The sequence below is a fragment of the Eucalyptus grandis genome, chromosome 4 (genome assembly GCF_016545825.1).
Source record: "Eucalyptus grandis isolate ANBG69807.140 chromosome 4, ASM1654582v1, whole genome shotgun sequence".
NCBI classification, from domain to species: Eukaryota; Viridiplantae; Streptophyta; class Magnoliopsida; order Myrtales; family Myrtaceae; genus Eucalyptus; species Eucalyptus grandis.
Window position 1 is genome coordinate 3,103,028 of NC_052615.1, and position 26,512 is coordinate 3,129,539.

General features: G+C 38.4%; 1 protein-coding gene, 1 long non-coding RNA gene and 1 pseudogene across 3 annotated transcripts; 1 reads left to right on the forward strand and 2 right to left on the reverse strand.

Moving 5' to 3' along the window:
* The window catches only part of LOC120286436, an 81,239-nt pseudogene extending 60,573 nt beyond the window's left edge, over positions 1-20,666 (reverse strand).
* LOC104442493 lies at positions 7,475-9,088 on the forward strand. The gene is made up of 5 exons (XM_018872527.2): positions 7,475-7,753; positions 7,903-7,963; positions 8,053-8,217; positions 8,305-8,380; positions 8,464-9,088. Exons 1-4 carry the CDS (start codon positions 7,599-7,601, stop codon positions 8,377-8,379), a joined length of 456 nt encoding a protein of 151 aa, XP_018728072.2. The 5' UTR covers positions 7,475-7,598; the 3' UTR covers position 8,380; positions 8,464-9,088.
* Positions 10,203-11,759, reverse strand: LOC120292684. Of its 2 annotated transcripts, none has more exons than XR_005550289.1 (3): positions 11,627-11,759; positions 10,484-10,571; positions 10,203-10,340 (listed from the first exon to the last, which is right to left on the reverse strand). It is a non-coding gene; the product is annotated as an uncharacterized LOC120292684 (long non-coding RNA). The 2 variants fall into 2 exon arrangements; XR_005550288.1 differs by having other exon boundaries at positions 10,484-10,779; positions 11,627-11,722.
* Positions 20,667-26,512: the final 5,846 nt, after the last annotated feature.

Genomic DNA, 26,512 nt, shown 5'->3' on the forward strand with positions numbered 1-26,512 from the left:
GTCCGGACAATCGGGAGATTGCAAAAAGTGAATCGGTTCGCTGTTATCATTAATGATGATGTAGTGTTGTAGTTGATTCTTGCCGGACGACACCATGTAAATTATGTGAAGAGTATCACAAAATTATTCATTCCTCCAAAGGAAAAAGCAACGTTGCTATGATAACCCCTTTCCCTTTCTTCTGGACTTTGGTTTTCTGTCTCTCTCCTCCCCCCCGCCTTGAATGAAAGCTTCTCAATTAAGATTGTCTGGGGATTAGCACGGATCTGATTCTCCACCTACTCGAATGCGATCAATATGTCCATCGAATCATAACCTCATGCCCTATTTGGTGATTGAGGTTGATCCGGCATTTCATTACTTCAAACGACAATACATACAACTAAAATTGAGTTTATATAACTCGAATTCATCACAAAAATTGATTATATAGATCCTTCATAAATTTTGCAATGCAAGGCTTGGGCTTAATGAGCTCAAGCCAATCAACTCGGATTTTAAATTTTAACCCGAATTTCATTGGCCGATACTTTTTGCAATTTAAAGTTGTGTTTGCATCTTTATTTAATGGGACAATTTTTCCTTTGATGAAATTCCTGTTTTCCCAACTCAATTGACTGTATGTCTGGTCAATTTTGGGGAATTACATGATGCGCACTCCTCATGATGTAAATTCCCGACTTAGGTGTGTTCCTTGATTGATTGATGTTAGATAAAAGTGATTTATATGGAATTTCACATGTTTTTCCATCATTAGCTTGATCGTGTTTTTTCATCTTTTCACTCTCTTGAATGGTTTTTTTTATCAATGAGTTACAAATATAAATATCATCCAAATTTATATTGATATCCAAAATTTTGAGGAAACTGTACCACCTTACAGTGATTTTCAACAAGCGAGGAAACATAAAAGGAGGATTTTAAAATCTCACTCCAAACCCATCCGAAACCCTTTTACGACAATTGTGCACAGAAAAGGCAGGCGGTAGGTAGGGCCATGATTTTCCCCCTGCGTAAGAAGTCCTTTTAAAACATACGAAAACGAAGTGGCCTGCATTATTTATATGCCATGTTTTGTTTTTCCTAATATAGAAAGAAATCACCAAAGACAATCTATTTCTTCATTTCAAGAATAGGAAAATAACAAAAAATAAAGAAAGAAAGAAACTATCTTCATTGTGGTAATACTATCTTTATTGTGGTGAGAAAAAATTTCTTTAAGCTGAGACTATATATATTGTTATGAGATTGTCATCTTGGCATCGTGATTATTGCATCCCTCACATGAAGTGAGTAGAAAAGAAGCTACTCATGTCTAAAGTATACATGTAGGAATATTTATCATGGTTATCTTAGAGAAATTTCTATTTCTAGTGCAACTCTCTTCATTAAAGCATTCTTATTTCCTGCTTTAATATATCCATTTTTTAGATAATCCTTTATTAGTTCAGTTTCTTAGTTTGATAATGTATAGTTGCTTGACTTTGTCTCGTGACTCGAAATGATTAATTTTTTATGACGTTTTTTATTGATTAATGTTAGAGAAGTTTCCTATCTTGTTTTTCAAATAAAAATTGATTCAACATTTTTTAGTCGATCGAGTCTTGCTATGATTATTTGTTTTCTTTTTAGTTACAGAATCCATCAATTATGCTTCAAAAAGAATTAGTTATGCACATCGCACATATGTATTTTTGTTAAATGACATCACATTGTTCCATTAATAACAATATATATATATATGCATGATCCTTCCATTCTGATGCCTAAAAAGAACTCTCATGAACGGGACATGATATGGATGCAAAATTTATAATTATGACATTATCAATATGTTTTGTCTCATTATGACTTTTTCAAATTCACTAACAAATGCCCCTGTCATGGATTTGTAGCAAGTTACTCCACGTGAGTATTACCTGACTTATTGGCGATAGGATGCTGGACTTTTCATATCCAACCAGGATGTCTGACAAAGTTTTCACTCGTCAGGATCGGAGTGGGATTCATTAGGGTGAATTCAGCCTATTCCCTCACCTTTTATGGCGAAGAGTTGGTATAGTCTCGTATCTTCTTGACCCATGACAATAATCCAATGCAATTTTTTAAGTTAGGACAGTCACATGGTTTGATCTTATCTGCTAACCATCTCAATGGTTGATCAAGTCTTGAGGTTGAGCCCATATCATGACAATTTCATTATATCCCGTCTTTTCGGCATTAATTAGGCTGCAGTTTACATTAATTGGCAAAGATAAGAAAAAATATTATCCCACTTGCTCTGACACGATGTTCCCCGAACAATACGGCAATATTAATGTACATGTTTTATTAGCTTAGATGTAATTTGATAGAACGGTTAATACATCTAAATTCATCTGTTGAGAATCTTATTTTGTATTTTTTTTCTCTCTCTTGTTTGATCTATTACTTAGGAAAAATAAGACGAAAAATTCTGTAGCATCATATCTACTCTTTTTGTAAATTTATTAATTGATCTACAAATCTCTGTGTGCACAAACATGATTTAACAACACATTAATTATATAATCACATCTACCCACATTTGTTCTCTCAGTCACTCTGTTTCTCGTCCAAGCAGGAAAGTTTTGGCCTCGTGCAGTTCAGCGACAACGTCTCCGAAGTCCATCCGTTCACGATGCAGCCGTTGAGATGACCTCGATCTGAAGGATCATAGCCAAGCACGTGCTTATGTTGCCGCTGTCCTCCAACTCCCTCTCTTCTTTCGGATTTAGTAAGAGATCTATGACCTGCATGAGCCTATCTGGAACAGCCGTTTTGATGAAACAATGGAGGTTGAAGTTGTCCATATACATGCTCTCCGTGGATCTCTTTTCTGTGAACAATTCGAGCAAGGGAACCCCGTAGCTGTAGACATCGACATTGGTTGATAATTGTCATATTCTGCAACATACATTATGATGATCTGGCCAATGCGAACCAAGTTCCCATCAGTTTCGCGTTTCTTTTTCCTTCCGTGAGAAATTAAAGGGGAGACAGAATAGAAAAAACTGCTACTATATCAAGAAGACAAATGGTTTCCAATGGTTCAATCCTCATCATCACTACTTTCATATTGACATAAAGACTGGAGTGCAATGCTCGGGCTGGAAGTTGGACCAGCTTTCTTTACCACAGCAATTCGCACAGAGGAAGAATTGGACAACAATTTACTCTCGCTGCAGTCCAGTGAACCCACATAATTTTCAGTTAAACAAAATATGAGACATGAGTTTGTCACAACCGAGCAATATTTATTTCTATCCAATATAGATCCTCATGTAACCAGAAAACTTGCACAAACAGCCACCACCACATGGAAAAAGTTACTTTATACAAGTCAAGTCTACTTCCATTAAGGGAGTCTTCATTTTAATACAATCCAATGCGCTCGCAGGACAAGGGAAGTGCCCAGCCTCTCTCAACGCATCCATCATTCAGAAGAGCTAACGTAATTGAAGAAAACATGTTTAAAAAACGTGCAATGCCTGTGTCATTCGAGCTATCACTGGAAGTAGCTTTTGTCAAGGAATCCATTGGCTTGTCCAGAAATCCTCAGAAAATTTCCTCTTCTGCATTTCAAATCAAACATATAAGTAAGCTTTTCTCTAGGCCTCAACAACAAAAGACAATTCCATATTAAATCAACAGCTTATGCTCGCCTACGACTACAACAATATCCTAACTAATTACACAAAGAAAAAGAAACCAACTTGGCAATATGTATACTTAAGTGGAGGGGAGATTTGAAGAACACTCGTAATTCTTTAGAGAAGAATAAAAAAATCACATGGAAGACAATCTAATCCACAAAGCACAACCACCTTTTTTAATTATCAAATCGTGGTACTATCAGCTTTACCGACGGTGCAAACCAGAGAATCAGAGGTTTGGCATAAATTTCCATCAAGAGTTGAAAATACATGCACGTACTGGCAATTAAGAGACTCGCTTTTTGCTTGATGACAGGTGATTCACAAACTATAATCTTTTAAGTTGGTGATTCGTCAACATGAAAATACATGCATGTACTTTAGAACGTCTCTTGGTGTCCATGATTAGGTCTCTCAAGTAATTTTTCTAAATCTTTACTCTTTTAAGTTGGTGATTCTTCAACATGCAAATGTCTGACAATACATGTGACACAGATTAAGCACATAAGATGACATGGATTAAGCAAAGAAAATCATGCTATACAGATCACATGTCAATGCATATCCATCTAATGCAAGTAAAGCAAGACAATGGTAAACTTAATCCATACTGAATCAGGGGTTGATGATCGCCGAAATGGAGCATGTGCAATAGAGTATCTTCAAACGAACACAAACTTTTAGATATACCCATGGATTATACGTAGATTAAAGTGCCACATACATTTTATAAACTGATACATGAACACCTTATTAAGCAAATGACCAGTTCAGCCAGAACTTATGCATAATGCATTTAAATCTGTTCTCAATAGATACACTTAAAGGTTGCCGACAGGGAAGCAAATATGCTGACAATATGTATTCTTAAGTAGCGGGGAGATTTGAACAACACTAGTAATTATTTAGAGAAGAATCAAGAAACCACATGGAAGACAATCTAATCCACAAAGCATGACCACCTTTCCAATTTATCGAATCAAGGTACTATCAATTTTATCGACAGTGCATACACAATCACCAAACCAATGAATCATGCTCTTTCTGAGAGTTTTGGCATATATTTCCATCGAGAGCTGGAAATACATGCATGTACTAGCAATTAACAGACTCATTTTTTGCTTGATGACAGGTGATTAACAAACTATGATCTAACAACTTTAGAACATCTCTTGGTGTCCATGATTAGGTTCTAAAACTTCTCATGTAATTTTTCTAACTCCTTATTCTTTTAAGTTGCCAATTCTTCAACATGCAAATGTCTGAATATATTTGACACAGATTAATCACATATGATGACACAGATTAAGCAAAGAAAAGTATGCTATACAGACACATGTCAATGCATATACATCTAATGCAAGTAAAGCAAGACAATTGTAAACTTAATCCATACTGAATCGGGGGTTGATGGTCACCAAAACAGAGCATTTGCAATAGAGTATCTTCAAACAAATACAAACTTTTAGATATACTCATGGATTATACATAGATTAAAGTACCATATACATTTTATAAACTAATACACGAGCACCTTATTTTATTAAGCAAATGACCAGTTCAGCCAGAACTTACGCATGACACATTCAAGACTGTTCTCAACAGATTCACACGCTTAAGGGTAGTCGACAGGGAAGCAAATATGCTGACAATTAGAGCATTAGTGACCTTGAGAGTGTTCAATAATTTGTCGTTACTAGCAGAAGGTTGAGTCAGATCTTCCTCATCCTCTGAATCTTCATCTTTGATCCTATGGACAAAATCTTTGGATGTACAGGGAATCAATAAGTATAAATAAAAAGAATGAAAAATAGTTCATTTCGGAGAAGTGAAATCAAATAAAGATAGGGCGGTTTAATACTAACATCGAATACTATTGATTTCGTAGGCACTTCATCCTCTTCCTCCAATTTCCTCTCCTGTCATAGCAACAAAGGATAGGAATTGGACCACAGTTTGGACTAAAGTCTTAACTCATGGAGTAAAAGTTCTAACAATCAAGTCAACTCAAGAAGTAAAACTTCTAACTCATGCAACCATGAAGGCAACCGAACTAACATCACCCATTTCCCACTGCCAAAACTACTGTAGACTAACGAGTGAGCTCCATTGATTCTTTGAGAGAGAAAAAACACGAACAATTAAGCTGTTGTCAATTAATTTGACAGAACAGAAGAACAAAACATAGATCTCCACAAACCTATCAGATAGGATAGATTACCAAATGAAGTGATAAAGAATCAACTGCACATAGTAGGATAAGGCTCCATTGTTGCTATCGAATGAATGAATCTCTTAATGGATGAAACTAGCCAAGCATCTAGCAAGTCACAGTGGCTGGAATATTTCATGAAATTTGACAGGTTAATACATACATAAAAGCCAACCCCAATAAATGTTTGCAGTTTACCCATGTAACTACATATTAGACTCAATCTCTTTTAACCAAACCCCACACTTAAGTAAAATTTTCGTGCTTATGGAGAGTTTTTGTGCTCTCTGGAGAGGTATATGGTTTAAAGTAAAAGAAGTATACATTAATTAAAAAAGAGAAATTGAACACCGGCTGGATTTATATCCTTTTCTATAAGTAGGTAGTTCATAAAAAAAGCTATTGCTTAAAACTGACATAATTCTCCACTCAAAACTCAATTTCACACCCTTCTGCATATGAGAATCTTCCTTCACTTGGTGCATTTGAAGTAAAACCTAACTATCTGGATCCCCATATACGTCCTCCTTCCTGGAATTGAACTTGGTGCCTTTGGAGATGTAGTTCCCGCAAGTGTCGCACCGGATGCTCGTCGGAAGCATCGTCCGGACCTTCCCCTGCCGAACCTCGGACCTCCGAACCCTAGGCAGCTTCTTAGGGTCGAAATCCGGCGGGTAATGCTCGGTCACCCTCTTTCGTCCTCCCTTCCCCTTCTCCTCTCGTACTCCAATCGAACCAGGACGGCGGAAACGCCATCGAAACCGGAGGCGAGTCGCTACAGTATCCCAAATCCCCGACGCCGAATCTTCGCGACGAGCTTCTACTCGAAGAAACCCGGCGAGCAATCGTCGAGGCCTCGACAGCGGTGCCTCGCGCCGGAAAGTCGCCGACCGGAGCCACCGGCGGACATCGCGAGCTCGAGAAATGCGGCTCCCGCGGGCGTCGACGCGGAGGCAGGAGACGTACCGGAGAATGCGGCGCCGGCGAGGGATCACCGGAGGGCGGCGGCGGTCGTCGGCGTCGTCGTCGTCGACGGATCAATTTCAGGGAATGACTACGTGGACCGCTACGAACTAAAATTGAGCGCGCTAGCAGTGACTCATATGAAGCATTTCATACAGAATTCCACGTGTCATTATTTTTAGCATGATCACGTTATAGTAGTAGTTCTCAACAGGCGAGGAAACTTCATTGTTTTTTTAAAAGGAAAAGTATTGCTTTTATTCCTTTTTCTTTATATATTAGATCACAATTTGTCATTCTACTAATTATTTCCTTATAAATGGCCTCCAACTGAATCATCCTCCATTAGAAAGCAAATATTTATTTTATTGGCGTAAAAGGTAATTTTTTTTCACTTTCCCATGAAAGTATAAATATTATCGAAATTTCCAAAAATTATCAAACATCTTGTACAAACATTAGTCATTTCGAGCTTAGAAAAGTCGACGGGCAAGTACCATAAAATTTACATAACATAGGAATTAGAAATTGAAATATTCTGTGCAAAAACTGTCGGAGTTTCCTATTATAGAACGTTGCATCTTGTACATACTGTCTCAGTCTTCCTCACCCATTCTCAGTTCTCTCTTCTCCTCTGTCTCTAAGCTTCTCGCTGCTGTCTCCTTGCTCTGTTTTTGCTGTCTCTTCTTGTTCTCTTGTTGCTGTCTAGAGATTTGTCTCTTTCTCTCTCAGCTAACACTCGTCCGACCATGAGTTCTGTTGCGGCGAAACCTGTCTGCGCAATCCCACTGGACAAGCGTAAGGCTAAGGGTAAGGCCGTTCTCTGCAAGAAACGCGTTGAATTGAAGCAGATGCGCAATATTCTGGGCCCTATGTCGCGCATCAAGATAGGGCATCTCAGATAGTACGTCTGCTTTTTTTTTTTTTTTTTTTTTGGTGGCCATTTTCTTTCTTTTCTCTTGCATGTTAGTCCAAATCTCCTTTCATTACGATTTCTCTGATGGGTATTATGATCTTGCTTACTCTGTTTTCTCTGATGATTTTTCTGACCAGTCACCAATGCCAACCGGTCAATGCCAAGATTTATCCGAAAAAATTTCCAGCAAATGTAAATGTAAGTGTATCGCCAACCAGATTCATCTAGCGTTTGTTCTGATCATTGTGTTTATTGGATTGTACATGAAATTTCCTCCCTCATTGTAGGTTGAAGGTAGGGAAACAGAGGATTCGTCTTCGGAGTCGACGATCCGTCATATCGACCCATTTGAGGCTTATCCTTTTCAGAGCGATGTAAATGATGACGCTAATATTCCCATGGAAGCCTACGATTACGTTGACGATATATGCGCCTTTTACAAATCGAAAGAGGTGAACTATTTATTTATTGCCTGATTATGTTCCAATTTTGTCACTTTACACTGAAATTATGCTTAGTCACTGAATTACTCCGTGCAGAAATCTATGTGCATAAAACCAAATTTAATTGCTAGACTGAAGCACGGCTTCATGTTTTGTGGAGTGGTTGATTGAGGTAACTAGGATGAAATTTTACCATCTTTCCTCTAATATGAGCTGTGAAAAACTCGCAATCTCAATTTCTTACTGAATAAATAGGCACGCGAGGCGTTCCAGTTCCCAACTGAGGCGATGTATCTTGCATCCATCTTTTCGATCGATTTTTGGCTCTTCATCCAGTGGAAAAGAAGAGAGGGATTTTGGTTGGAGTGACCGCTCTACAATTGGCTGCCAAATATGCTGGAATAAGAGAGTCCATTCCTTGTGTCCATTCGTTTTCCTGCTTGGCGCTTACTTCATGCACTTCGTTCTCCTTAGGGCAAATTCTAGAAATGGTAAGCTTTAGAGTGAAGCGGAATACCATTCCTTATTTTGCTTATCTCCATTAACTTTTCTTCTTTCACATAATTCTGTCTGTTCTTGGCAATATGCAGGAGTACTTGATGTTGAAGACCTTAGGGTATGTCTTGTCAATTTCGACTCCGTCCATATTTATGTGGAAATTCCTTGATGAAACTCACTCTGATGAAAAGGTACTTTGTTTTTGTTAATGTTATTTCATGGTGTCATGAATTGATCTTAATACATCAATATAGAAAATGATTTGGGTTTCTTTTTGTAACTCCAACCGGATCAAGAACTTGTCCAGTTTCTTCATTGATCTCTGCCTAGTTCAGTATGAAACATGCACATTTCGACCTTCAATATTAACTGCCGCTGCAATTTACACCTCCCATGCCACTGTTAGAAGGTGTAAGCCATGCAGCCAAATCTACGAGTAGTTAACCGATTGTAGCATCGGGCAAATCTTTTAAGTAGCAAGATACTTCAATTTATTATTTATTACATCTTTATGTCTTTGTTTATCTTCTTTAGGGACTTAGGAATCTGATGGATTATTTCTTTTTGGCTACTTTTCCTTTGTATAGGAAATGCTCGAGACTGATGGTGACTTCCCATATAAAAGCGAGGAGTGTCAAAAGTGTATATAAGAAGTACAATACGAGGAGATACAACTGGGTAGCTACAGCTGAACCGGCTCGTTTTCTCTTGACCACATTTAGCAAGGCCATGTTCATCACCTTTAAGCTCATCTTGTTTCTCCTAAAAGACACTTGACAGCATTTTGTTTTGGTGTTGAGGTATTTGTGTCGAGGGATTTTTTGGTATTAGAGGGTCTCTTGGTAAGAGCCGAGTCTCGGTACTGTACAGATGATTTCCAGCTTATCAGCTGTTTCAAAGCCCTTGAACAGAAAGTCGATGATTCTTAATTGTAGAGATCTATACCTTGCTAGTGTTATTTTTATGTAAACAAGTTTCGAATCTATGAAGATGCACATGGTTATGTTTAATTTCAGTGACTCTGGATGGTGTAGAAGTATTGCCTCCACCCTTGTTATGAAACGAGAACATTCCCACGAAAAAAAAAGCTGAGGGTACATCTTATTATTTTAGCTGACCATCATCTTGAGAAATTGAAACAGGTATTGAAGACAGAAAAATATGCATCACATTTGGACCTATCAACAAATCTAAAGCTGCCCAGAGATAAAATTATTTTATTGCTAAGCCAATTCATGCATGATGCAGTCCAGTACCTCTTCAGGGTAAACATTTGCTCCTCTAGTCTTGATCCTACTCTCTTGGCCAATGAGCCACAACTGACCATGCTTATCAATGAAACTGACATCACCCGTGTCAATCCATGAATGACTGCTAGAGTCCGGTGCCAAAAATTGATCTCAGTATCCAATCATCAAATCCAGACCTCTGGTTAGAACTGTCCCAATGCTAATAAAATCATCACCGTCTGTCCTCAATTCAACATGTGGTGCCAGTTTGCCGACACATGCCTCTTGGTCTTCGAACTTAATTGAGATATGTTCCAACATGAAAATGAAGGGGCTGGTAGGAAAAATGGAAATGTGGGTCATACGGAGTCATGTATGTTAGCAAAGAACACGTCTCTGTTATCCCTGCATATTGAGGGAAAAAAAAGGGAAGAAGAAAAAATAGTATAATCCGCAGAGTAGTTCAAGGCACATTGCTAGCAGGGACTACTCTAATTAGCATTTAAGTAGCGACATTAACTGCATATTAGCGTATAGAAGATGCACACCATAGGCCAAGAGAATATTCTTAGCTCTTGGGAAGAAGTAGCCAGCTTCTTTTTCACGTAGTCTTTTCCTTTCCACGGTCCTTTCTCCCTGAGGACACTTGGAATTAAACAAAAGTACCACTAGAAGAGCACAATTTCAAACGTCGACCATGTAGGTGGCCGATGCTTTCTACACATGATATTCAGTATTCAAATTGCTTGTTAAAGATCTTCTTTGTAGATAAACTTAGAAAGTATATCAGATCAGCAAACTTTGCTGGAACTTGGAAAGTTGGAAAAGGTGTACATCATTCTCACTGTAACCACATATGCCCAAAGAAATCTGTTGAGTAGTGGAGTGCAAGACAACCTTTGAAACTAGAAACCAATATCACATACTTAATCATCAAATTTGAGAACCCTTCAGAAATTGCCAAGAAAGATGGACAAAGAAGCTTTTTCGAGGAAGTCTTGTTCAGAAGTAAGGTCAGTAAAGTATCTTAGGTTTCGACCAAAGAAAGAGTATCTTAGGTAACAGGCAATCAAGCCAAAAGAAAGTAGTATATATTTACAAATCTGGTGCGGTTTGCTTTTTGACAAAATTGATATGATTGAAACTTTTTGAGTGGGTAATCGAACCAAAAAAAGAGCCATCTGGTATCAGTTTTTATGATTGAGACTTCAAAGTAGATAATAAAGCTACAAAAAGCCAGTTCTATATCTCCATGGGTGTATGGGTGTGCTTGCACCTTCATCCATCTCTAAATAGGATCGATCACTTCACTGAAGAGTAAAAAACCAATCTTTCCCAAAAAATTACCCCTTGAAGACCACAAAAAATACTTGTTATATTGGCAATAAGAGGAAGTAAAGACTATACTGGGGATGAAGCATACTATAACAGGACCATCACAAGCCCAGGAGGTAGTCAGTAGTTGAAAAGAAACTCAGAGGAGTTATTGGATGCATATCTAGCATGCCATAGTTGATATTAGCACATGAAAAAGAAAAGCTGGATCAATGATTTATAAGAATATCATGCTTTTGTACATTGCGTGATGAGAAACATAATTTTTTTTCATCCTTCAACAACTTAAGACTTAAAGTGACATAACATTCACATTTCTTGAATATGGCGAAGGGAGAGAGCCCAAGGGAACTTACCATTATAGAGAAGGTATACCATCCTTGTGGATCTCAGTATACCAGCTAATAAAACTCCCATCTGTTACCAAAATCTCCGGAGCTAACATCACTGACGTAGCTTCCTTTGCACTCTACAGTCAAGATTTTAGAATGAATTAACACCATTAAATAGATGTACACATCATAAAACAACCACCATCATCATGACATTTAGGGTGCGTTTGGCTGCACCGTGTTTCTGTTCCCAGGGAACAGAAATTTCTGTTTTTTTGTTCTGGGAATAAAAAGGAACAGAAACGCGTTTGTGTGCATTTGCCTTTTTGTTCTTTTGTTCAAGGAACAAAAAGAAACAGAAACAAGAAACACAAATTTTGTGTTTCTTGTTTCTCAAAACACTTTGAGAAACACATTTTTTTCTTTTCTTTTTTCTCTTATTTTCTTGTTCTTTTTCTCTTATTTTCTTGTTCTTTTTCTTTTGGCCGGTCGTCGGCCTCGGCCATGGCCGGCGACCGGCCGATGAGGGCCGGCGGCCTCGGCCGCCCACGGCGAGGCTCGCGCCCCCGGCGAGGCCGAGGCTCGCCGTAGCCGGGCGAGGGTCGGCCTCGCCATGGCCGGGCGAGCTCGAGCTCGCCCAGATCCGGCGAGGCCGACCTCGCCCGCCTCGGCGAGCCTCGGCCTCGCCGCCGAGCCACCCCCGGGCGACCTCGCGGGGCCCGGGCGAACTCGATCTCGCCCAGATCCGGCGAGGCCGAGCTCGCCAGATCCGGCGAGGCCGACCTCGCGCCGGCCCGGGCGAGCCTCGATCTCGCCCAGATCCGGCGAGGCCGAGCTCGCCCCGGCCGGCGGCGAGCCTCGGCCTCGCCGGATCCGGGCGAGTCGGCATCGCTTGGCGGTGGCCCGGCAGGCCGCGCCGCCCGCCGCCGGGCGAGCTCGGCCGACCCTCGCAGCCGGTCGCTGGCCAAGGCCTTGGTCGGCGACCGGCCAAAAGAAGAAAAAATGAAAAAGAAAAAAGAAAAAAAGGAAAAATAAGAAAAAAAAAAAAAAATAAAAAAATTATCCAAATTTACCAAACATGTTTCTATTTATTTTTTGTTCGGAACAAGTTTACCAAACGCGTTTTTTGTTCAAAAATTGTTCTGTGAACAGAAACACTTTTTGTATTTCGTTTCCCGGAACAATTTTTAAATGTAAACACAACAACCAAACGCACCCTTAGCTGCTTGCCCCTACTTTCTCAATTTCTGGCTAACAAAAGAGACGACTAAGGCACTGAGATCTGCTAATTTCGGCAACTAAGGTACTGAGATTGGATAATTTCTCCTCCGACCTAATATGATAAAAAGACATAATCGTCCTTTCTGTTCTTCCATTTCCACGAATTCATCACCCATGGTTACACTTCCCATGCACTAATTGCAACAACTTTAGTATGTCTCGCTCTTAGGTTCCATTACACAGCATTCCATTCATGCACGGGTCTAATTAAGATTTCGCTGGAGCATCAAAGGGTAAAGATTATAAAAGATTTAGTTATTCATCATACTAAAATTGTCGGGAAGTCGGGTCTGGATGGACTGATGTCTTGCCACTCTTATGTACCTAAAATTTGACAAGTCTTTTCCAATATCGAACATGAATTCTTGTTCTATCCAATTTATGCATTCACAGATGCATAATTGTCAATACAGAGGACTTAACCCCTTCACTGATTAGTTCTGCAGAACTCGACTCACCCATCTGTAGTTTAGAGGAAGAAAAAGGAAAGACGAAATCATAGCTCACGCTAGTAAGAGAAGAGATGAATGATCGATTCATCAAAGCAAGAAGTGAAGCTGATGATCGGCACTGCAACATCGATTCTAGTCATCTCAAAATCATTCACCGGCTTTCTGTCCCATTTCAAGTTTCGCCCAACTACATCGATTCATCGAAGACTAGAGTTTGTCATGACAGGACAGAGACGTTCTTTGGCAGCAAGATTGTGTCAAAACCCACAACTCACAGGACAAGATAATCTGCCGAACTATCTGCACCTCCTACGGATGAATGCTGGGCCAAAGGAACAACAATATCTACGCAAGCCGCAAAATGGAAAACTTGGACCTGTTTTACGCAGAGATTTCGAAGCAGAGCAGGAGCGAGCCCAGAAACGGCTTCCACGAACTGGGTTTCGGCCATTTGGTGGCCGCCGGCGACGGCGACCGGGGAATTCCGCCTCGCGGTGGCAGTGAAATTATAAAATGCTCACCTAGTAATACCTTATAGCACCTTTTATATATTTTTATTGTTGAGAACTTAGATATATGTTTGATTTTTCTTTCATGTACTTCATGTAATGTTGAAAAGCAAGGAGGAGTGTCGAGAGTGTGTATAATAAGTATTGCACGAGTGGATATGACTACGTGGCTAAAGCTGAACCGGCTCGTTTTCGCTTGAGCACAAGTTTAACATATCCTGTGTCTTCAAGCTTACCTGTTTGTTCAAGCTTTTTTGTGTTTTGAGAGAACAGCATCTTGTTTTGGTGTCTCATGAGGTATTTGCGTTAAGCGGCTCTTTGGTTTTAGAGGGTTCTGGTAATAGCTGTAGAGGTGATTTCGAGCTTATCGGCTCTTTCAAAGCCCTCGAACAGAAAACCTTAATTCCCCACCATCTTTCTTCCTAAATTTCACGGCTGATGCAAAATCCTATTCCAAAAAATTGATGCAGAATCTGTCTGGGAGGGAGTTTTGCATTAAAGAACGGTAAGAGCCAGACCGAGTCATTTCATATTTCATCATTCAATTGGGAAGTCACAATGTCAGCAGTCATAAATTGCTTTGTATGAACCGAACATGAGAAACAACTTCCTGGCGAACTACATCCCTTCGTATTTTTCCTGTTATAGTAGTCGGGAAAGGCTTCTTCCAAGGAATGAAAGTTTTTGGTATCTTAAACCTGCAAAGAAATTAATGATATATTATTTTGGTTGATAAGATAGATAATGATGGATAAAACATTAAAAAAATCAACATACGCCTAGAAGTTCACGTGGCCGTGTGCATGGGTTGTGAGAAAGAGAGAGAGAGAGAGAGAGAGAGAGAGAGAGAGAGAGACAGAGAGAGAGAGTTTAGGATCAAAGTAGCTGGATATTTGAAAGAGCAATACCCTGTTAAGTTCCTGTATCTGTAGTACTGTCGAAGAATTTCATCAGACAACAAACGTTCTTCTTTTTCATCTCGAAGTTCATGGCTTTTATCAGACCAAAGCCAGTTCTCTTTCACACGAATAGACCCAACAACCATCTCAGTCAGGCGAGCTTCAGGAATTCCTACGATGACGATTCCAGCTACTCCTGGATGTTGGAACAGTATTACCTCTACCTATGTTGTGAAACAAGAACACGTCCCAGGAAATGAGCTTCTCGTACATCTTTTCACGGTAGCTAACCATGATTTTGAAAAAATAAACAGGTTCATCATTGAAAACAAAGAAAGATAAAAAGGTTCAATATTTGCCTCTACCTATCAGAAATCTATGCTTGGTCAAAGGGAAAAAAAAATCATTTCTAAGCCAATTCATACATGATAAATTCTATTACCTCTTCAGGTAAACATTTTCTCCCCCAGTCTTGATCTGACCACTTTCTTGACCAATAGCCACGCCTGACCATGCTCATCAATGAAACCAACATCACCAGTGTCAAACCATAAATGACTGTTAGAGACTGATGACCGAACTTGATGCCAGTATCCAATCATCATATGTGGACATCTAGTTAGAATTGTCCCAATGCCAATTGAATCATCACCATCTGTCCTCAATTCAACATGTGGGGCAGGTTTGTCGACACAAATGCCTCGTGGTGTTTGAACTGAACTGAGATCTGTTCCGACATGAAAATGAAGGGGCTGGTAAGGAAAACGAGAAATGTGGGTTATAGAGTCTCATGAACGTTAGTGAAGAACAAGTCTCTGTCATTCCTGCATATTGAGAAAACAAAAGGAGAAAAAATAGTATGATGAGGAAAGAAGTTCAATGCACTTTGCTAGCAGGTTCTACTCCAACTAGCATTGACGTGGTACAATTAACAGCATTATGGTTTAGAGGATGCACACCATAGGCTGAGAGAATCTTAGCTCTTGGGAAGAAGTTGCCAGCTTCTTTAATAAGATCAATTGACAAACTTCCTCTGCCATTCAATATCTTTTTGACACAGTCTCATCCTTTCCACGGTCCCTTCTCCCTGAGGAAACTAGGAATTAAGCAGAAGTTCCCCTCGAAAAGCATAACTTGGAACTTAGATAATGTAACGGCCGATGCTCTCTACACATTATATTTAATATTTACATTGCTCGTTAAAGATCACTCTTTGTGGATAACCTGAGAAAGGATATTAGATCAGCGACTATGGCCAGAACAGTGATCAAAGCAGTGACGTCATGTTTCTCTATAACCTCAATGGCTGTTTTAGCTTCAAACTTGGGCATTAAGACATGGCAAGCTCCAGCCGTTAACATGGCCATGGCCGATGAGAGACCCCCATTGTGGCACAAATGAGCAGTACGCAAATAAACCTGCAAAAATTGAATAAAAAGAAATTCGCTCGTCATATTACTCTGACTCCAATTGCCTGTGGACCTTCCAAATATGGAAACAATCACTTGAGACTTATCTTGACAATGATTATAGAATTTTCGATTGCCAAACAAGCATGAAGACAATAAAAGAGAAGAAACTTGGAAAGGGCGTACATCATTCTCACTGTAACCACATATGGCTATTTTTGCCATAGATTGTATGAGCAACACCGAATGGCTTATGGCAACTCCTTTTGGCTTCCCAGTAGTCCCTGAAGCCAGTAAGCCTAGTAAAGCTAGACATCTAGAAATGAAAACTTAGCAAGTGCCATGCATAACTACGAACCATCAATGCCACATTTTTCCAAACTTAGGCATCAAAGTGGCAGATAATTGACATAGTGACAACACCTGTGAAAATCACAGAGAGAAAAGTAAATCTATAGCCAAAACCTACGCCCAAAGAAATCTATTAAGTAATGGAATGCAAGACAACATCTGAACGTAGAAAGCAACATCACACAAAGTAATCCTCTAATTTGAAAAACCCTAAAAAAAATTGCCGATAAATATGGACAAAGAAGCTTTATCTAGGGAGTCTTGTTCAGAAGTAAGGTCAACAAAGTATCTTAAGCAACAGGTGATCAACCCAGAAGAAGGCCGTATATTTACAGATCACATTGTCAATGCATATACATCTAATGTAAGTGAAGCAAGACAATTGTAAACTTATTCCATACTGAAACAGGGATCAATTATCACAAAAATAAAGAATTTGCAATATAGTATCTTCAAACGAGCTCAACTTTTAGATATAACTAAGATTATATGTAGATTAAAGTACCATTTACATTTTATAAACTGCTACATAAGCACCTTATTAAGCACATGACCAGTTCAACCAGAAGTTCTGCACAAACACAATCAAGACTGTTCTCAACAAATTCACACCCTTAAAGATAGCCGACAGGAAAGCAAATATGCTGACAATTAGAGAATTGCTGACCTTGAGAGTATTGTCCAGTGATTCATCATTACTAGCATAAGTTTGAGTCAAATCTTCATGTTTGATCCTACAGACGAAATTTTTGGATGTCTACAAGAAAGTTTCAGGGTAGCAATAAGTATAAATGCAGAGAATGATAACAAAGTTCAATGAAATGTAGAAAGAATACTAACATGGAAACTATTGATTTAGTAAGCACTTCGTCCTCTTCCTCCAATTTTCCTTCCTGTCATACCAACAAAGTCAGGGATAATCCGACAATTAGGTTGAAGTTGAAGTAAGAAGAGCAATGAATTCTACGTAGTGACAGCGGCTGGAGCTTTGACCCTCCTCACTTTTTTCAGAATGCTAATTTAAAGCAGATGGGAAACGACTGATACCTTTGCAGCAGATGTACGTTGTAAGCCCTGCAGCATTGCATCAGTGCTCAAGGTTGCACGCCCAGACTGGAAAAGATAAAGCCCACCCGTTACCACCACAAGAATATAAAAAGTTCTAAGCAACAGAAAAACAAGGAAATCAATTACCATATATCGATATCTGCTCAAATACATATTCAAATCAAGAAACTCACATTCACAGATTGCATTTCATGAAGCGCTGCCGGAGTGTCCATCTCCCTCTTGGAATCTAAAGTTTCATTTTCCAAGTACTTGATGCGATAATGCATCTCTTCAGTCTCCCTTTTTTCTTTTCTCACCCTCCATCGCCTGCCCAGACCCAAATGAAGAGGTCCGAGTCACACACTTCCCAAAGATCAACAAACTGTTTAAAAAAAAAAAAAAAAAAAAAACAGAAAATTCAAAAGACAAGATCTTGTACCTCATCCTGCAGACGCCAGGGCTTAAAAGTTCTCGTGGCCCCTGACTCCATGAGGTAATCAGAATTGCGTGGATCAGTTTTAATGGTTGGCTCAGCAGAGCAACGGGTACATTTAGAGTAAAACCTCAATATCCGGATACCCAGATAAGTCTGCTCGCGAAAACAAAAGAACACCGAGAATTAGAACAGAGTCGACAATTTGGAATGGGAAACAGAGTCGAAGGTGTGCAACTGACCTCGTCGACGACGTCCTCCTTCCTGGAATTGAACTCGGTGCCCTTGTAATGTAACTTCAGCAGGTGTTGCATCGGATGCTCATCGGAAGCATCATCCGCACCTTAATCTGCCGATTCTTGGACCTCCGAAGCCTTCTTCTTCTTCTTCTTCTTCTTGGCGATCGGGAGATGGAGGTCGAGACCCAGTGGCGGCGAGAAGGAAAGCAGCGCGCGCCCCTGCCGGAGGTGGTGCCCGACGGCGGGAAGCAGGTGGTTCAGGGACGGCACGCTCAAGAAGGCGAAGGCGGGAACGTGAAAACTTGATTTTTCCGATTTGTGATTATTATTGGGCCGGCAGATTTCTGATGTATTTATATATTGATATTGATAAGTAAGGAAGGCAATACTTAATTTTCGTTAAATAGAAAAGTATCGACCACAGTTAAATTTTTGCCAATTACCTTGCTAAAAATACCTAAATATTATAAAATTCGTGCATGATTAGAATTTAATAGTTTTAGTTATTCTCAATCAACTGTTCAAATTTTTTATTTTATTATTATCAGCACTTAAAAAATTGCTAACTCTTGGTTAAATTCTCCCCATTTATTTTCAATTTCATTGAATGATCTCAAGTCTACATCGTGAATTTGATTACATGAAATTAACCTAAAATCAAATTAGATGATTAAATCGAATAGATGCACACATGTCATCTACCAATATATTTTATTGCCAATATATTTTATTGAATGGACGAAACCGAACAAGCAGATTTAGCAAGGTCCTTTTTCTCTTAAGCACAATAGTAATTTCCATGATTTCAATGTAAAAAAAAAAAAAAACTTAAATTCTTCTATACAAGAATTTCGAAGTATGAAATCATGATTCGTTTAAATATATCTTTTATGGCATCAATCAATTCACAATAGCACTATAAATTATCATATTAATACTAACACCATGAGAAAATCACACCACCTTAGTTAGCTAAGAGCCCACGGCCACATAAACCATGTATCAAAGTTCCATACCTTGGATGACCTACTCTAATTCTATTTTAATATCATACAACCATTTAGGATCATAAAACATACAACATGAACACATGAACTCAAACAAGGACAATCAATATAATGAATTTGGGCAAATGCACTCAACTAATCAAATATAACCTCGTGATCGGCCTTTGATTTACATGTATCACGAGCCATCCTATGACCTCTATCTAATTAATTATAGCCGTTGATATTTGACCATCCCTTACGTTCATAAGTGGTGGTCAAGATCGAGTGACTCCTAGAATTAGGGTCTGGGTATATCCATTTGGTTTATCCCATGTACATGCATCAAACCTAGAACATCCATCTAAAAATCACGTGCAAAGGAAATATGGATTCATGCCCTTAGGTCCTAAGACCTTGATTCTCAATCAATCAATCCATAAAAGTCTCTTGACAGCCTATGCCGTATGTTTGAGATCCCCAAGATTCTTCATTTCAAACTCCATCACCCATCTCTTTTGGAGTGCAATGATCTCTTCCACATCATCCCCCGTGATAATCGTGTCATCCATATAGATTATTAAAGCATAGAGTATGATCTAAGTTACTCTAGTGAAAACCATACTTCTTCATACCCAAGCTAAACTGTCCAAACGATACGCAGGGTGATTGTTCTAGACCATACAACAAATGTTGCAAGTTACACACAACCCATGTTTTTTTGGGAAACAGTGTAGCCTGGTGAAATATCCATATAAATCTACTTCTCAAGGTTGCCATGAAGAAATGTGTTCTTTACATCGAACTAGTGTAATGGCCACTCTAAATTTGCAGTAAGAGATAATAAGACCCTAATAGTGATCAATTTCGCCACTAGTGAAAAAGTCTCTTGATAGTCTATGCCATATGTTTGCGTATATCCCCTTATATCTTTCAATAGATCCATCCACCTTATGTTTAATGGAGAAAACCCATTTGCAGCCTATTGTCTTTTTTCCATCTAGCAATAGAACAAGATTCCATGTTTTATTTTTCTATAGCGCCTCCATTTCCTCTTATATCAATTGAATCCACTTCGGATCTGCTATGGCTTCTTGTATTCCCATTGTATTCAAATGCCTCAAGAGGTTTTGATAATCTCCAAGATGATACATGATTTGCAATAGGATATTTTGATCTCCTTTCCTCAAAATCTATTGTGTATAGATTTGGGGGCTTTCCACGATTATTCTTGAAAGGTAAGTAGTAACTGATAGAGATATCCAAGTCATCAAGAGAAGAAGGTGTAGTAGTAGAGCTTACCTCAGGAATATTCTTAGGAGATGGATCATTAGGTACTAAAGAGTGAGGGGGTTCAGTAATCTGTGTAGTACCATCATCGTTAATTCTTACTATTTGCCCAGCTTCCAGCTCAATCCCTTGCTCAATATCAATTCTATCCTTTTCACTAACCATTGCTTCACTTTTTCACTCACTAGGCTGCTAAGTTGTCCAGTTTCAGTTTGTACTAGAGTGTCTTCAAATGCAACACAATCCCACCAATTTTGCCTTTCAACTAGTATCTCTCCCTAAAAGGAAGAATTGGATGCTAATAACAATAATAAAAAAACTTTTAGATTCCATGAAGACTATGTCCATGTGACATAGGTATGCTTGGTAGCAGAATTGTAACATTGATATCCCTTTTTTTGTGTGACATACCCCAAAAAAAAAACACAACATATTGCACAAGGGTCAAGCTTAGTAAGTTGATTTTAAGGGAGATGCACAAAAGTAACACATTCGAAAACTTGAGGAGGAATCGGCAAAATAGATAATAGAGTAACATGGTTGGAAAGGACTTATAATAGTGTCTTGAAATTCAGCACCTTTAAAGGCATACGGTTCGATAAACATATTGTTATGACCCTAGCATTGTCCTGGTATCTATTTAGTACATGTGAACCAATCAATAATGCACGAGTAGTTTCTAAGATATGTCTATTTTTCCATTCGACAACTCCATTCTGTTGTGGTGTTTGAGTACCGGAGGTTTCATGAAGAAGACCATGATTCGTGAAATAATTTTGAAATTCCTTATCAACATGCTCTCCATCATTGTCAAAATGAAGAATTTGAGTTTTAGCTAAAAATTGGGTTTAAATCATAGTATGAAAAGTTAGAAACATACCCAAACACATCATCTTCATGTTTCGGCAATTATAACCAAGTCATTCAAGTACAATCGTTAACAAATATCACAAACCAACGAATTCTGGAAGCAATAGTAATTGGAGTGGGTCCCCCCCAAACATCAAAATGAATTAATGCAAAGGGAATATCACTTTATTGTAGGCTTATTGGGAAAGGTACACTATATTTTTAGCCAAAATATAACTTTCACATTTAAAAGCTGAATCATGTAAGTTGGAAAATAGATAGGACATAGGTACTTCATATAAGTGATGACGGATGTCCCAAATGATGATGCCATAGCCAAATCTGTCTCTCCTTGATACTAGTTGAGCGTTGCATGTTATTTGTTGGATTGGGACTAAAATCATCCATGTAGTATAATCCTCTCTCTTAGTACCACACCCATTGATCTCCATTGTGAGAATATCTTGAAAAGACAAAAAGTAGGAAAGATTAGAGCAACGCAATTTAGCTCTTCAGTGACTTGGCCTACAAACATCAATTTTTTTTTTTTTAGAGAGATGGAACCAACAAAGTATTGTATGAAGAGAAAGAGGATGAGAGAGTGACAATCCTAGCTCCTATAAAAGGTGTATGACCCCATTAGCATTGACAATATTACTTCGTCTTGGCTGGTAATCTAGACAAATTCATTTGAATAGAATGTCACGTGGTCAGTTGCTCTTGAGTCAACAATCCATCCACTGTAATTATCTTGATTATAGCTAAGCAATGCATAACCACAATTACCTTGATTATTGAGAGTAGTTGAATTACTTGACAATTCCACTTGTGGAATTAAAGATAAGGAAGGTTTTGCATTTACCAAAGAAACTTGTCCCAACCTACTATTAGCATCTTTCCGTGCCTTGAGTTTTTCCCCCACAATTCTAGGTACCTATGTAACTTAAAGCAAGTTTTATGAGTATGCTTCATGTTTCCATAATGTGTAAAGCCTCTTTCTAATTGTGCCTTGGCCTTTGATGTTGAATTCATCTTTCCACCTCCCATAGAGGAAGAATCGATTTTGAAAATTTGGAGCATTAGTGGTCACTAAGGTTCCATCTTGACTCCTTTGGAGGCCATGGAATTGGCATGTGTAAATTTTATGCTTGGTGTCATACTACTTATCTTACATCCTCCCTTCAGACACGAGCATAGACTCGTTCAACCATAAGGAATGGTCGAATTTGAAGCACATCAGTCTGTATGTTTTCTAGATGATCATCCAACCCATCAAGAAAAACATAGACTCTATTTTCCTATATAACATTGTAGACTCGACATGCACTCATAACCATATTTATAGCCATATAAAGATGTATTAAAATCATCAAGAGATAATAATCTTGCAAAAATTTTGAGATCTTTCCAATAACACATGGAAGCATTTGGTTAAACAAGATTAGCATCTAAGAGTAAATTTGCAATTGTGGTTCCAAACAAATATAAAAAGTAGTCGACTTGGAATTAGGCGTTGGATATGCTGTTTCGACTATCTATCAATCAATCAAGGGAAAATGTAAAAAGCAGTTGGATTGTTGTAAGAGTTAAAATTGTGGCACATATGATAATACTAATTTTCATCATCAAGTATGCTTGATTTAGATTTTTTTTTTATGTGCTAACAGATGATTAGAGAATGTTCTATGGTTTGATAGGATGGTGTAACTATTGTTGATACCTAGATTTCGGCAACTCATTAGAAAATTAGGAATTGACTCAGCTTTATCAAAAAGAATTTTCATTAGATTACACAGCATGTAGGCATTAGGATAATTCACATCTATATTGCTAAATTTTACTAAGTCATTAATAAAAAATAATAATTGACAAATTAATTAATTTAAAAAGGAGCCCGCCCGGCCTACTCCCCTCTCCTCTCCTTCATTCCCGCCCAGGCCAGGCCCATTCTCCCTATTTCTTCTTCGGCCCAGCCCCTCCTTCCTCCCCTCCTGCTATTCACACGCGCGACAGAGGACATCACGTTCAAAGAACCACAGACGGCAAAAGCGACTGTCGGTTGAAAGGGAAGAACGGACAGAAAAGTGACGGGTCAAGCCGTAAATTCGAGGAGGAGCTCAACCATGCAAATCTGTCCAAAGCAAAGGACAGACCGACGGCAAAGTAGAGAGTAATGGGAGGACCGCCGGTGTAGGCCAAGGACTAGCTGGCGCGCGAGAGACGGGGAGGGAGAAGGGCCTCGAACCTTGGAACGTTCAGCAAGCCGGGCGGGAGGAGTACTACAAAGAGGAAGAGAGAGAGAGAGAGAGAGAGAGAGAGAGAGAGAGAATTGACGCACGACCAAGAGAAAAACGAGGAGGGCGAGAGAAGAAGAAAAAAAGGTCGTTCCCGCGAGCGTCATCCAGCCGCCCTCAACGAAAACCGACATTCCCTAGTCGACACTACCGAGCCCGCGGCTTTCCCCTTCCTCACGGTGTTCAATTTCTCGGCGAGTGGATCCATGGGTTCGATCCGCCATCTTCCCGAGGATGAGGATCCCAGCTTGGCAACACATGAATAGCTAGCTATAGCTCGATTCGTGTCAAGGCTATCGTCGCCAAGCCAAGTAGGGACTCTGCGGTTAAACGCTCTTTGCCTCGAACCCTTTTTGCTCCACCCTGTTTTGGTTGAAGGAGAGGCTGCGACCCGGCTTCTTTGGTTTATGCATGTTTTACTTCTAACCTGTTGGCGTCAAGCATTTCCTGGTGATTTTCTTTGAGTTTAGATCTAAGAAGGGTCGATGTCTTCTTCTCGATCTGTGCCCACCACGTGTTCGAGGGAACGCCTGAACCGGTCGTTTTATTAGTCTCGGATTCCGAATTGTTCCAAGGATCTCGTAGATGCGTTTTGTCTGTACAAATTTAGAAAAAAAAATTAAAAAATTCTGAATTTTTTTTTTAAGTTAGGAAAAAGCTTAAAAATTAGTTTTTGAATAGTTTTCTTGTAATTGTGAAAGTGCTCAAAAATTGTTATTCTCAAAATTAAACATGCCTTATAATAGGGATTGAATATTCATGGAAACAAATATTGGCTTGTTGATTGAACATTTCCATCGTTCTGATTCTGTCCCACATGGATTGTTGTTTCCTTAGCCTAGTTAGGAATTGAATGTCATAACTCACGATTGCTATAAAATGTAGGATGCTAGTTGATTAATTAGTGTAATCAAGTCATCAATACTAGATTCTTTTGTACATAGCAGAAAGTAATTATTCCATTGTTTTACATGGGTATCTAATCACCTGTCATAAACTGATTAATGTCGACTCTTAGACAAAAATAATTTTAATGTTAGTTGGGAATTGGTACGAGCTTGGAAAGCTCGAATTAAGTCTATACTTAATAACCTATTAGCCAAATTTTGGATTGCTCCCTCAAGATTAGGTCGCGACAATTATTGGATTAGAACTTTTGCACAATGTACAATTAAATTTGTAAAGCTTTTTTATTTTTATTTTTTATTTGTATTGGCCCATCCATTTAAAATATTGACGAAAGTGCTAAAACATGGATTAAGTTGCAGTTAATCGCCATGCTAGCACCACAAGTGCTATCAAATGTGGCTGTCAAACACCTTAAATAACATGAAAAACAAATCTATGTTTTTGAAAAATTCAAAGATGCATTACTGAAAGGTAAACTACAAGAAAAATATAAGAAAAAAAAAGCATCCAACTAAAACACTCTTGGATGTCTTTGCGTTAGGCTAAAATTTTAGCCTTAGCACGAGACCAACATCTGGTGATTACTTTAATATTTCTCCCATAATTCCATAATTTTTTTTTCAATTTTCAATCTCTTGTTGAGAGATGCTTTCTTGAAATACTCCGTAGAAAACAAATGCCAAGTTCAAATTACCCTTTAAAACCAATTAAAAGTACATATTTTATCTTTTAGTCAACTTTGTTCATGACCATTTGGTAGAACATAATTTCGATTGGTTCTTTATTCTGTCATTCTGAGATATTACTTAAAATCACGGTTAATTAATAAAAATAAATTTTCCATGCCTTTTTTGCTTGAAAATTGTATAAGCCTTTAAATTGTAAAATCTATGCAAAAAAAAAAAGTTCCATTGACGATAAAAGAGGTTAGGTATTCCTTGCTAGTTAGTGTCTTTCATCACGGTTTTTAAGTATCAAATTTATAACACGATACAACTTTTTCATCTTAAAAGGCAGATTGCGTGTCTTATTGTTAATATGTAAAAGTCATTTCTTTATCTTTCTGGAAAAAAAAAAGAAAAATAATCTGCTCTACAATAAAGTTATTATCAAGTAAATTCCCTTTCTCGATCTCATGATCCTCTCACTTGTTTGGGTAAGATGTTTTTGTTCTTATTGAATTAACTAAGATAAGGTAGATCTAAGAGTCCACAGTAGGTTTCACTATCCTTTATCATATTTATGAGTAATCTTATCATAGTTGGAATATGTGGCATTTTTTTAGTTCCCACTCTCACTCCAAATTTAACATCTAACCTCAAATTAGATTTTATGAAGTACAGATTAAGGAAAGCAAAGTAAATTGAGATTTTATTTTTTTGCCATCATGTCAAATTAAGATCAAATTATGAAAAAAAAGATAAAAACGAGTGAAGGTAAATTTTTTCCTAGCCTATTTTTTGTCTTTTTAGCCAACAATCTTTTTTTCTTGAAATGAACATTATATTAAGATTAATTGCAATATAATTAGGGAAAAGTAAAGACTGAAAGTCAATGGAGATTTTTACTTGCAATAAGAGTGAATTGGGATAAGATTATGAAACAAAAAAGATATAAAAGGGTGAGTAGATTTTGTCTTTACCTATTATTATTATTATTATTATATGAAGGAAAAATTAAAAAAGAAAAGACAAAGGGAAAAGAGATTATTATAATGTCAAAATGGCCATAAGATAAGTCTACTTCAATGCACAACTTCACATATAGTATATTAGATTCTCACACTTAAACCAGCCCAATTGCTTGCACAAACATAAGACCATAGCAAATGGCAACATGACACATGTTCAAAGCACACAATCAACCCTAAAAGTCCTTGTATGCAATTACTACTCATTAGTATAGGAATAAAGGATTAAATGCAGGAGGATGCTAAATCCAGCCAGGAAAGACAGCTTG

Excerpts from the sequence above, each read along its gene's own strand:
- LOC104442493 (XM_018872527.2), top strand. The coding sequence starts at position 7,599 with ATGAGTTCTGTTGCGGCGAAACCTGTCTGCGCAATCCCACTGGACAAG. Across the intron at positions 7,754-7,902 it reads AAGATAGGGCATCTCAGATA|TCACCAATGCCAACCGGTCA; the intron begins GTACGTCTGCTT and ends TTTTCTGACCAG. Across the intron at positions 8,218-8,304 it reads CCTTTTACAAATCGAAAGAG|AAATCTATGTGCATAAAACC; the intron begins GTGAACTATTTA and ends TACTCCGTGCAG.